This window comes from Medicago truncatula, chromosome 8 (assembly GCF_003473485.1).
Source record: "Medicago truncatula cultivar Jemalong A17 chromosome 8, MtrunA17r5.0-ANR, whole genome shotgun sequence".
Lineage (NCBI taxonomy): Eukaryota > Viridiplantae > Streptophyta > Magnoliopsida > Fabales > Fabaceae > Medicago > Medicago truncatula.
In genome coordinates this window covers 15,165,264-15,179,021 of record NC_053049.1, presented here as the reverse complement: position 1 = coordinate 15,179,021, position 13,758 = coordinate 15,165,264, and the positions used below count along the sequence as shown (strand labels likewise).

Below are 13,758 nucleotides of genomic sequence, written 5' to 3'. Positions count from 1 at the left end.
ACTTGGTAGTGACATTGTTAAATGTAATTATCAGCGTTCAAACTCTAAATCTCCATTTATTCACCTTTAAGGATGAATTTTTAGTCACTAAATTACTTGATTAAAAAAATCGAAAAGAGTGTATATTAACTTTCTAATTGCCTGCGTCTAAAAAAATAATATAATCGCCATATATTTTCTCATTCAGTTAAATATTTTTCTTTTATCTCTAAATTTCTTCCGTTATCTCTCAAATGCATTCCCTCTCATAATCCCCTTCACACACCAGATCAGGAAATTTAGACTCTGGTAACTGCATGAGACCTTTTCATGCACAATTTCTGTCTGTAAGATGAGAAGAAAAATGAACAAAGTTGATTGGATTGTCACAAGGTACATTCATTACCTTCATAAGCTTATAGTTAACCAGGAGATTCTCAATTTGAAAGGATCACACAACGAAGCAGGCAACAAAATCAAGGGCTAATGTAACCAATTGATTCAAAAGAGTAAAATGGACAATCACATCAAAGTTTCCACACAAATTAACTAGTGAGTATTCGTGATAAGTTATAATTTTCGTTGGACCTAAAACAACTCTACAAAACCAACTTGTAAAGTTAGAGATGTCTCCCACTTGTAGCCTCATTTTCAAGTCATATCTCATCCAATATAAAACTCTCAACACAACCCCTAAAACTCAGCACCAGACATCTGGAGTGTGACTCGAGTAACCCGATAGAAGGTGACTCAATTGATGTTGAATAGTCTCGGATACCATCTTAGAATTTCAGTTCAGCCTAACTCAAATTCTATCATGGTATCAGAGTTTATCCATTCAAGTCACTCATCAAATTATCTACGCACCAAGCTCAATAGTGTTAGGTGTGAGGGGTGTATTGGAAAAACCCAAGTTTTACATTGAATAGAAGGAAGACCGAAAAAGAGTTTATAAAGAGCGATACCTCTTACCTTACAAGCTGGTTTTGTAAAATTAAGTTAGAGGCAACCCAAATTACAAGATCAATGCATCAAAGAAGGGGGGTAGATCCTAAGAAACACCATGAACCATCAGGAGAAGAGGAGGAAGACATCAATGCTCTGATGATTGATATTCCAATTCCATTGAATCCTAGATCATGCTTCCATCACTGAAGGCAGGTTGGATTTGCCGCTTGTCGTGCTCCTGCTCCATTGGAAACAAAGTTACATTATTAAACAACAATTTCTTCATTGTGGATAGAGAAATATTAGGGCTAAAAATATAAATACAGATCATTCTTACCTCAAACAACCGTATCCTACTAATTTAGCCAAGATCTTCTACTGGAATATCATCTCTAACCATGTCTTGTGTTAAGCCATGTAATATCACCTGACCATTCTCATTAATCTTTATCAGAGATTTATTAAGCAACACTCTAATATCATCTTTCGGGCACACTCCATATTTACGATGAAGCAAGTTTTCAACCATTTCCAATTCTTGTTCTCTGAGGTGAAGTGCAATGTGAATTAACATATTCTGCTGAGATTTCTCCAAAGCGTCAAAGCTTACTTGTAGTATCTTCTTGATGTCTCTGTTTGAAATTTCTTTATACTGGTGCAATGCAGATTCACATTCTTCCATACTTTTCCCACTCAAGTAGGAACCTATCACTTCCAAAACGAACGGATACCCAGAGGCATAAGTTTCAAGACCCTCTAAAACGGTCATATAACAAGGACTAATGCTCATAGAATCAAAAGCTTTCAAATTAAGCAATTGAAAAGCCTCTACCTTATTCATTCTTTCTACCTCATATATTCTTTTAATGCCATGAAGTTCTAGAAAGCATTTCTCCATTGCTGTAATGATGACTTTGCTACCAGAACCAAAGAAAGTAGTCAGTTTAACAATGGCTTTCAAGACCTCAGAATCATGAACGTCTTCAAGAACCAAGAAGACCCTCTTTTGGTTGAGCATATGTTTTATTTTTGACATCCTTTCATCCACATTTTCAAACATAGTACTGTTGCTGTGTCCAACTATTGCAGAGAGAAGCATCTGTTGGAGATGTACTAATCCATGTTTCTTTACATACTCTCCCACATTATCAAAAAAGCGACAAGAGTCAAATTCAGTTCCACCACCGAAGTGATAAACTCCACGAGCAAGTGTTGTTTTCCCCATTCCAGGAAGTCCACATATCCCTACCACACAAACTCCATTATTGTCTGATCTGACACTAGAATTCAAATAACGCATAACTTTCTCTACTCGATGATCTAGGCCAATTGAGCAAGCAACATGTTTAGAGACCTCTTGAATAATCTCATATATGTACCGGATTTCATATATACCCCTTGCCCTGCCCCCCAATCAAAGAAATGCATCATATCAATTATGGTTATATATAACAAGGTTTCCTCAATTTGTTTAGCATACAATTATTGTTACAAATCACAGGATCCGAAACAGTTAAGATTTACCTCATAAAAAAGTAAACTTGAGAGTTTAATATTGAGAAAAATTTCTTCGAATTCATATTGATTGATAACAGATGGTAAATGAGTACATGAGATAATTTATATATAGAGCTAGTAGAGATACCTACTAACAAACTCTTAAGGGAGTTGGAACTAACTACTAAGAAAGTGGTAACTCGTTCACCAATCAATCAATATTTCTATTAGTTATTTAAGCAATACCCGGTCCACTAGGATTTCTTTTCTAATTAAATAAGGACATCGTATTAATATTATTCAGACAAAGGAGTGATAAAAAGATTGTGAGCTCATCTTCCCAGTCAGTAGTCAGTCACTAACAAAATATAACAACTAACATTTATCATTTAAAAATAAAATAAAATTATTCATACAAATGGAAATAAAAAAAACAAAATAAACATTAAGGGGAAAAGATTGGTTAGCTACCTTTCCATATGGCAGCCGCGAAAGTCAGCGACTGAAGCCAAGGCGTTGATCCATTTCTCAAACCTCTCAGGCATGACGCGGTTCTTGTGAACAGCCAATGCTTGTCCATAACTGCCAGTTTGATTCTTCACATCAGAGATATTAACGTAATAGAAAACTGGAAAAACCCATCGACCATTCCCTTTTTTAAACTCTTCAAGGATCTTCACAAGTTCGTCTAAGCAAAATGAAGAAGATGCATAATTTTCTGATAAAACTGGGATGAAAATCCTGGACTCTTCAATTGCCTTAGGAATTTCTACCGTTATTTGGGTCCCTCTTTCAAGCTCCCCGTCATCGAAGAAGGTGCGGAATCCACGATCAATCAGATATTTATTGAGGAAGCCACTAAAATCACATCGAGTGTCTGAACCTCTGAAGCTGATAAAGGTAGAATATCTGAAGGCTTTTGGCCCAAGCAAGCCACTTGGAGTTTGCATAAATTGGAATTTGAGTGTCAGGAGCAGTGCAAACTGTGACAATATGTTTTGAGACAGAAATGGACCAAACTATGATCGACTATAGTTGACGCTTGACACCACCAAAACATCCTTTTCAAGCCTAAGTTGGGGAGCTCTTCAGCCAGGCCCTTTCTGGAGACTATTAGCATCTCATACCATGATGTCTCGTCTCATGCCACAAAATGGCATACCGCGTAACTTGGTATATGTTAACTCTATTTTTTCTAGCAAAAATTAGAAAGGTATCAATGTCTTTCATTTTTTTGTAATTATAGTATAAATAAATTTAAATGTACACAATCAGAGTATAGAAATCAATCTCTATTAAAATGGGATTTGATTTGTATACACTGTAAAACTTTTTTACACATGTATCCAATCAAATCACTTCATGATGTCACTATTTTAAGTTAGTTCCCACAACATCTCTGCAATTATCAACTTTGCTTGATTTAATTGGACGCTTGTACAAAAAAGGTTTACGCCGTCATAGTATAGAAAATCAATCTAAAATGACATATCCCAAGCTCAATCATCAAAAGGAAGAGTCAAAGCAGAGAAAATCATCATGGATTCAAGCCTATAAGCCAGAACAAATCATCCTCATATCCTAAAAACAATTTAGAAATCAATACAACAAGAACTAGAAACATTAAGATGATGAAACAATTTCACGCAGAGCATACTAGATCATAGATCACACAAACAATAATGAAGAAAAAAACAAAAATAACAGAGAAAAGAGAGGAAACCAGAGGAGAAAATAATCAATTTTCATGTTATATTCATGTTAATTTGTAGCGATGGATCAAATAAGAGAAGGACAGAAAAAATGAATCACACTCCTGATTAGTATCATTTAGCAAAATGTTACCGTGGAAATAAATTAATGCAAGCTCACGAACAGACACAGAACCATTGAGTAGTGTTTTGTACACATGGAACAAACAAAACAACATCAACAAAAACAAACAACAACTCCCAAGTACTCCTTTGGTGGTATGTTTAGTTTATCTAATAAAATTATTTTGGTTTTTTTTTTTAAAAAAAAAAAAACCTGTGTTTGTGTATGATGAGAATGAGAGAAAGTAAAAAACATCAAAACCATATATATGTATTCAGCGATCGTGTTGCTAATTTTATAGTTGAAGAGGGTGAGGCTAACTTAATGTGTGATGATGATGTACATGGAATAAATAATGCATTAATTTTGGTGTGATTTATGCAGAACCTGGATTCTGCAACTACCGAGGAGGAATGGTGTAACTTACAGGCCTTGGTTGTGGTTTTGTTATTGTTCTTCATCAAATTAAGAAGATGGAGAGTTAGTGCTATGCATTGGAGTGGTGCTTGAAATATTAACTTAACATGTGACACTGACACTACCTTAATCATGGTGAAAGGTGTTCTGAACCGGTCCAAGACTCTAAAATCGGTCAATACAAATCCCAAAGTGCTCCGGACCGAGCATAGGCCCAAATACATCAATAGTTACACCTTCAGCCACATTCTACTGGACCAACTTCTCCAATGGTCTAAAGGCTTAGAGTGTGTTTGGATGGGGGAATATTTTGAGGGAAAGTAATGTTTTGAGGGAATTCAACTACTTCAAGGTGAATTTTATTGTTTGAACTCACCTCAAATAGTTTAATTCCCTCAAAACATTCCCCCATCCAAACACACTCTTAGGATCCTTCAGATCCGTAAGGCTTCTGACCATCAACACAAAGCAACGGCTGATAGTTACATATTCGTAGCAGCCCCTCAATGGCTACATCAGCAGTCATATCATCGGCCATATAAATAGTTCTTTAGGCCACCAACAAAAGGTATACAACTTCTGACCAGTCGCTATTCAACAGAAGCAAACATTCTAATCATCCTAGATCAAAAGGTTATCGATGGCAATAGATTGAAAAATGAATGTACAAATATTATTGGAGCAACAATTGTTACAGAAAAACAGGTGATAAGACTTATACGAGATTCATTTATTACTTCCATTACTTACAATTTTGCACAAGGGTACCTAATGTGTAGTTATTTTTGGGGAATAATATCCAATGTCTAGTTTAATTTTTTTGGCAATAAAAGACACAATTATCCAGGTATTCCTAATACCCTAATTCTTAATATCTTGATAAATCAAACATGTCGTAGATCCGATCATAATCATGTTCAATGTTTTGTTTGCTTCCGCTATTGATTCATAATTGTTGAACATGTATTATGAAATTTGTTTATATTAAGACCTAAATTTCCAACAGCAGGTGCTAAATTGAGTGAAGACACAAATGATGAACCTATGAATGCTACTATATACAGACAAATTATAGGCCCACTCAGATATATGTGCAACAAAAGGCCATATATAGCTCACGGCGTGGGATTAGTTAGTATGTTCATGGAATAGCCTAAAATTTTCCATCTGATAGCTTTTAAGAGAATTTTGAGATACAATAGAGACATAATTGATTATGGAGTGCTAATTCCTAATCAAAGGAACACTGATAAGAAGGCAACAATCTATGGATATTCAGATTCTTACTGAGAAGGAGATCAAGACGATAAAAAGAGTACTACATGCTACCTCTTCATGATTGGTGCTGCTCCAATCTCTTGGAGTTCTAAGAAGCAGGGCATAGTAGCTTTATCATCTTCTGAAGCTAAATATGTTGCAACTTCTTATGCAGCATGTCAGGCACTATGGATTGAAATGTTATTGGAAGAACTGAATGCATTTGAAGTTGATAGAATCAAGTTGCTTGTTGATAACAAGTTAGCAATTGATTTGGCTGATCGTCCTATAAGCCATGGCAAAAGATAGCATATCGAGAGAAAATTCCATTTTCTGAGAGATCAAGTAAATAAGATGAAGCTGGATTTGGAGTATTGCAAATACAGAGATGCAACTTGTAAACATTTTCACCAAACCATTGAAGGTGGCGATGTTTGATGAACTGAAAAAGCTTATGGGGATGAAGAGACTCCCTAGTATGAATTAGGAGGAGTGTCTGGACTTGAAGTAATTCATTCTAGAGGTAAGAAAGATTTAGAGATACAAAGGGTCTCCAGGATCATCACAAAGGATGCATTTGTGCGGTAATCTAATGTTTAGCTGTTATGATGTATATACTTTAGATTAGAATAAGTTTGTTGCTTACTTATATAGTATATTATTTTAGAGTAAATATATATAATCCTTCACAATTTTGTTATGGTTCAATTTAGTCTCTTACAAATTAATACTCAAACTAGTCTCGGTCGACATTGTTATGCATAAGATAAATTAATATGTGATTCATTGTAACAAATGAATGAAATAATTTGCCCTTAATACGAAAATGTGAAGAGACTAATTTGATATTTTTATTTGTTTTGTCTAAATGAACAATGAGAGATCAAATTAAAATATTCACTTTTTTTATGAAAACAGGATTTCTTGAATGTGTACACCACACCACTTATTGGACTTTACCATGAAGTTTAGTATTTTTCAATTATTTTTTTTTGGCAAATGAAGCTTAGTATTATTATTAGGTTATGCAAGTGTGAACTCATTAAGCATATGGAATAAATTTCATGATGAATCCGTTGAAAAATTGCATGTGACGTCAACATAAGCACATGTCAATCCAAGAAATGGAGTTTGATGGTAAGCTCTTATCTATTGAGATTTCATTGGACATATCCACGTAAGAATGTGCATGCCTTATTTATATCCATGAATGAATGAATGTTCCATTTTTTTTTTCCACCATTAATATGAATAAAAATTTGATTTTTGTTTCTAAATTAAATATAATTTGATTACAATAATAGTTTGACCGTATATGTAATGATCAGCGTTCAAACTCTAAATTCTCCATTTATTCACCTTTAAGGATGAACTTTTAGTCACTAGATTACTTGATAAAAGAAATCGAAAAGAGTGTAATTAACTTTCTAATTGCCTGTGTCGATATAAAATTATAATTGCCGTATATTTTCTCATTCAGTTAAATATTTTCTTTTATCACTAAATTTCTTCCGTTATCTCTCAAATGCATTCCCTCTCATAATCCCCTTCACACACCAGATCAGGAAATTTAGACTCTGGTAACTGCATGAGACCTTTTCATGCACAATTTCTGTCTGTAAGATGAGAAGAAAAATAAACAAAGCTGATTGAATTTTGTCCCTTCATAAGCTTATAGTTAACCAGGAGATTCTCAATTTGAAAGGATCACACACACATGTTCACACTTGCTTTGTGTCATGCTCCTGTAACCGTGAGTATGGTTCATAGCCCAACAAATCATACAACGAAGCAGGCAACAAAATCAAGGGCTAATGTAACTAATTGATTCAAAAGAGTAAAATGGACAATCACATCAAAGTTTCCACATAAATTAACTAGTGAATATTCGTGATAAGTTAGAATTTTGGTTGGACCTAACACAACTCTACAAAACCAACTTGTAAAGTTAGAGATGTCTTCCACTTGTAGCCTCATTTTCAAGTCATATCTCATCCAATATAAAACTCTTAACACACACACCCTAAAACTCAGCACCAGACATCTGGAGTGTGACTCGAGTCGCCCGATAGAAGGTGACTCAATTGATGTTGAATAGTCTCGGATACCATCTTAGAATTTCAGTTCAGCCTAACTCAAATTCTATTATGGTATCAGAGTTTATCCATTCAAGTCACCCATCAAATTATCTACGCACCAAGCTCAATAGTGTTAGGTTTGAGGGGTGTATTGGAAAAACCCAAGTTTTACATTGAATAGAAGTAAGACCGAAAAAGAGTTTATAAAGAGCGATACCTCTTACCTTACTAGCTGGTTTTGTAAAATTAAGTTAGACGCAACTCAAATTATGAGATCAATGCATCAAAGAAGGGGGTGGATCCTAAGAAACACCATGAACCATCAGGATAAGAGGAGGAAGACATCATTGCTCCGATGATTGATACTCCAATTCCATTGAATCCTAGATCATGCTTCCATCACTGAAGGCAGGTTGGATTTGCCGCTTGTCGTGCTCCTGCTCCATTGGTAACAAAGTTACATTATTAAACAACGATTTCTTCATTGTGGACAGAGAAATATTGGGGCTAAAAATATAAATACATATCATTCTTACCTCAAACAACCGTATCATACTAATTTAGCCAAGATCTTCTACTGGAATATCATCTCTAACCATGTCTTGTGTCAAGACATGTACTATCACGTGACCATTCTCATTAATCTTTATGAGAGATTTATTAAGCAAAACTCTAATATCATATTTCGGGCACACTCCATATTTACGATGAAGCAAGTTTTCAACCATTTCCAATTCTTGTTCTCTGAGGTGAAGTGCAATGTGAATTAACATATTCTGCTGAGATTTCTCCAAAGCGTCAAAGCTTACTTGTAGAATCTTCTTGATGTCTCTGTTTGAAATTTCTTTATACTGGTGCAATGCAGATTCACATTCTTCCATACTTTTCCCACTCAAGTAGGAACCTATCATTTCCAATATGAATGGATGCCCAGAAGCATAAGTTTCAAGACCCTCTAAAATGGTCACATGACAGGGACTAATGTTCATAGAATCAAAAGCTTTCAAATTAAGCAATTGAAAAGCCTCTGTCTTATTCATTCTTTCTACCTCATATATTCTTTTAATGCCATGAAATTCTAGAAAACATTTCTCCCTTGCAGTAATGATGACTTTGCTACCAGAACCAAAGAAAGTACTCAGTTTAACAATGGCTTTCAAGACCTCAGAATCATGAACGTCTTCAAGAACCAAGAAAACCTTCTTTTGGTTGAGCATATGTTTTATTTTCCACACCCTTTCATCCACATTTTCAAACATAGTACTGTTGTTGTGTCCAACTATTGCAGAGAGAAGCATCTGTTGGAGATGTACTAATCCATGTTTCTTTACATACTCTCCCACATTATCAAAAAAGCAACAAGAGTCAAATTCAGTTCCACCACCGAAGTGATAAACTCCACGAGCTAGTGTCGTTTTCCCTATTCCAGGAACTCCACATATCCCTACCAAACAAACTCCATCATCGTCTGATCTGGGACTAGAATTCAAATAACGCATAACTTTCTCTACTCGATGATCTAGGCCAATTGAGCAAGCAACATGTTTAGAGACCTCTTGAATAATCTCATATATGTACCGGAATTCATATATACCCCTTGCCCTGCCCCCCAATCAAAGAAATGCATCATATCAATTATGGTTATGAAATATATAACATGGTTTCCTCAAATTGTTTAGCATACAATACAATTATTGTTACAAATCACAGGATCCAAAACAGTTAGGATTTACCTCATAGAAAAAGTAAACTTGAGAATTTAATATTGAGAAAAATTTCTTCGAATTCATATTGATTGATAATAGATGGTAAATGCGTACATGAGATAATCTATATATAGAGCTAGTAGAGATACCTACTAACAAACTCTTAAGGGAGTTGTAACTAACTACTAAGAAAGTGGTAACTCATTCACAAATCAATCAATATTTCTATTAGTTATTTAAGCAATACCAGGTCCACTAGGATTTCTTTTCTAATTAAATAGGGACATCGTATTAATATTATTCAGACAAAGGAGTGATAAAAAGATTGTGAGCTCATCTTCCCAGTCAGTAGTCACTAACAAAATATAACAACTAACATTTATCATTTAAAAAAAAAAAAAGTTATTCATACAAATGGAAATAAAAAAACAAAATAAACATTAAGGGGGAAAAGATTGGTTAGCTACCTTTCCATATGGCAGCCGCGAAAGTCAGCGACTGAAGCCAAGGCGTTGATCCATTTCTCAAACCTCTCAGGCATGACACGGTTCTTGTGAACAGCCAATGCTTGTCCATAACTGCCAGTTTGATTCTTCACATCAGAGATATTAATGTAATAGAAAACTGGAAAAACCCATCGACCATTTCCTTTTTTAAACTCTTCAAGGATCTTCACAAGTTCGTCTAAGCAAAATGAAGAAGATGCATAATTTTCTGATAAAACTGGGATGAAAATCCTGGACTCTTCAATTGCCTTAGGAATTTCTACCGTTATTTGGGTCCCTCTTTCAAGCTCCCCATCATCGAAGAAGGTGCGGAATCCACGATCAATCAGATATTTATTGAGGAAGCCACTAAAACCACATCGAGTGTCTGAACCTCTGAAGCTGATAAAGGTAGAATATCTGAAGGCTTTTGGCCCAAGCAAGCCACTTGGAGTTTGCATAAATTGGAATTTGAGTGTCAGGAGCAGTGAAAACTGTGACAATATGTTTTGAGACAGAAATGGACCAAACTATGATCGACTATAGTTGACGCTTGACACCACCAAAACATCCTTTTCAAGCCTAAGTTGGGGAGCTCTTCAGCCAGGCCCTTTCTGGAGACTATTAGCATCTCATACCATGATGTCTCGTCTCATGCCACAAAATGGCATACCGCGTAACTTGGTATATGTTAACTCTATTTTTTCTTGCAAAAATTAGAAAGGTATCAATGTCTTTCATTTTTTTGTAATTATAGTATAAATAAATTTAACTGTACACAATCAGAGTATAGAAATCAATCTCTATTAAAATGGGATTTGATTTGTATACACTAAAACTTTTTTACACATGTATCCAATCAAATCACTTCATGATGTCACTATTTTAAGTTAGTTCCCACAACATCTCTGCAATTATCAACTTTGCTTGATTTAATTGGACACATGTACAAAAAAGGTTTACGCCGTCATAGTATAGAAAATCAATCTAAAATGACATATCCCAAGCTCAATCATCAAAAGGAAGAATCAAAGCAGAGAAAATCATCATGGATTCAAGCCTATAAGCCAGAACAAATCATCCTCATATCCCAAAAACAATTTAGAAATCAATACAACAAGAACTAGAAACATTAAAATGATGAAACAATTTCACGCAGAGCATACTAGATCATAGATCACACAAACAATAATGAAGAAAAAAACAAAAATAACAGAGAAAAAAGAGGAAACCAGAGGAGAAAATAATCAATTTTCATGTTATATTCATGTTAATTTGTAGCGATGGATCAAATAAGAGAAGGACAGAAAAAATGAATCACGCTCCTGATTAGTATCATTTAGCAAAATGTTACCGTGGAAATAAATTAATGCAAGCTCACGAACAGACACAGAACCATTGAGTAGTGTTTTGTACACATGGAACAAACAAAACAACATCAACAAAAACAAACAACAACTCCCAAGTACTCCTTTGGTGGTATGTTTAGTTTATCTAATAAAATTATTTTGGTTTTTAAAAAAAAAAAAAAAAAAACCCTGTGTTTGTGTATGATGAGAATGAGAGAAAGTAAAAAACATCAAAACCATATGTATTCAGCGATCGTGTTGCTAATTTTATAGTTGAAGAGGGTGAGGCTAACTTAATGTGTGATGATGATGTACATGGAATAAATAATGCATTAATTTTGGTGTGATTTATGCAGAACCTGGATTCTGCAACTACCGAGGAGGAATGGTGTAACTTACAGGCCTTGGTTGTGGTTTTGTTATTGTTCTTCATCAAATTAAGAAGATGGAGAGTTAGTGCTATGCATTGGAGTGGTGCTTGAAATATTAACTTAACATGTGACACTGACACTACCTTAATCATGGTGAAAGGTGTTCTGAACCGGTCCAAGACTCTAAAATCGGTCAATACAAATCCCAAAGTGCTCCGGACCGAGCATAGGCCCAAATACATCAATAGTTACACCTTCAGCCACATTCTACTGGACCAACTTCTCCAATGGTCTAAAGGCTTAGGATCCTTCAGATCCGTAAGGCTTCTGACCATTAACACAAAGCAACGGCTGATAGTTACATATCCGTAACAGCCCCTCAATGGCTACATCAGCAGTCATATCATCGGCCATATAAATAGTTCTTTAGGCCACCAACAAAGGTATACAACTTCTGACCAGTCACTATTCAACAGAAGCAAACATTCTAATCATCCTAGATCAAAAGGTTATCGATGACAATAGATTGAAAAATGAATTGTGTACAAATAGTATTGGAGCAACAATTGTTATTGTTACAGAAAAACAGGTGATAAGACTTATACGAGATTCATTTATTACTTCCATTAGTTACAATTTTGCACAAGGGTACCTAATATGTAGTTATTTTTGGGGAATAATATCCAATGTGTAGTTTAATTTATTACATTAAGATCAATCCAAAGTTTCTTGCATTTACACATTAGTATATATAATATTTGCAAATAATAGACACAATCATTCAAACGACTTAGTGGTAGAGCTTTTTAAACCGAATTGCAGAAGTGAACAACAAATAATGAGTTAGGTGAAACAAAGATTAAGTAATAATTTGAAAATGAAAAATGAAATCAAGTAATTACGTCTTGAAAACAACAATTTTTTACTTGTTATGTAATGAAAAACACAATCTCCAATCAAAAATTTTATCATTACTACACTAAATTCCACTTAAAAACAAATTGTTTAGAAGAATCCAGATTGAATTCTTGAGAGGAACATTTATTAACCAAACTCAATCGTCAAAAGACTTGGTCAAAGCCAGATACAATCATCATCATGGATTAAAATCTATAAGCAACTTAGAAATATATATATATACAACGATCAAATCAGAAACATAAAATCAGAAAATTGTGACACAGAGCATACTGGATTATAGATCAAACAAACAATAAGTAAGAAAAAAAAGAAAGATAAATGAACTAACCACATGTATTCAGTCGATGATCTTGTCAAAGAAGAACTAACTATTGATCCAGTCAAAAAGGGAATTCAGCCGATGATCTAAATCGACCGCACTTAGATGCTGAGAGAAATGATGTGGGATTGTGGTCCTATTTATAACATCCTCCTCCCGATGCTGTCATAGTTTTTTTTTGACAAGATGCTGTCTAGTGGTTAATTATTTATTTATTTTTAATTTTATGATAATTTTTTCATTAAATTTTATTTTCCCAAAATAAATAGGGAGAAGTTGCTTGCAAGTTGCAAACAATGTAGGGTGGACGTGTGTGTGTTTTTTTCATTGAGTAAATAGGCAAAAACCCCCCTGAAATTGTAGCTTTCGTCAAAAACCCCCCTGATTTTTAGGAAACTTCAAAAAACCCCCTGAAATTGACAAACGTTAGTCAATTACCCCCCTCCGTTTGTTTTGGCTGTTAAATGACTTTTTTTTTTTTTTTTGCTTTCTTCATCTTCTTCCTTGCACTTTTTTCATCATCTTCATGAATATTTATAAAAAAATCCAGAAAAAAATTAAGAAACAACAACCATTAACAACATCATCATCATCTCATTACTAGCTTCTCTTGTTT

General features: G+C 34.5%; 1 protein-coding gene across 4 annotated transcripts; it reads right to left on the bottom strand.

Annotated features, from left to right (window-relative positions):
- Positions 1 to 455: 455 nt before the first annotated feature.
- Positions 456 to 13,317, bottom strand: LOC11444571 (disease resistance protein RPV1). 4 transcript variants are annotated; one of them, XM_024773474.2, is made up of 4 exons: positions 13,152 to 13,317; positions 2,896 to 3,619; positions 1,265 to 2,330; positions 456 to 1,165 (listed from the first exon to the last, which is right to left on the bottom strand). In XM_024773474.2, the coding sequence occupies exons 2-3, from the start codon at positions 3,372 to 3,374 to the stop codon at positions 1,289 to 1,291; spliced, it is 1,521 nt and encodes a 506-aa protein (XP_024629242.1). In that variant the 5' UTR covers positions 3,375 to 3,619; positions 13,152 to 13,317; the 3' UTR covers positions 456 to 1,165; positions 1,265 to 1,288. The 4 variants fall into 4 exon arrangements, with proteins under 4 accessions (XP_024629242.1, XP_039684706.1, XP_024629240.1 ...); XM_039828772.1 differs by lacking the exon at positions 13,152 to 13,317 and adding an exon at positions 5,986 to 6,632; XM_024773472.2 differs by lacking the exons at positions 456 to 1,165; positions 1,265 to 2,330; positions 2,896 to 3,619 and adding exons at positions 7,563 to 8,428; positions 8,528 to 9,593; positions 10,165 to 10,888 and having other exon boundaries at positions 13,152 to 13,290.
- Between the last annotated feature and the right edge of the window lie 441 nt (positions 13,318 to 13,758).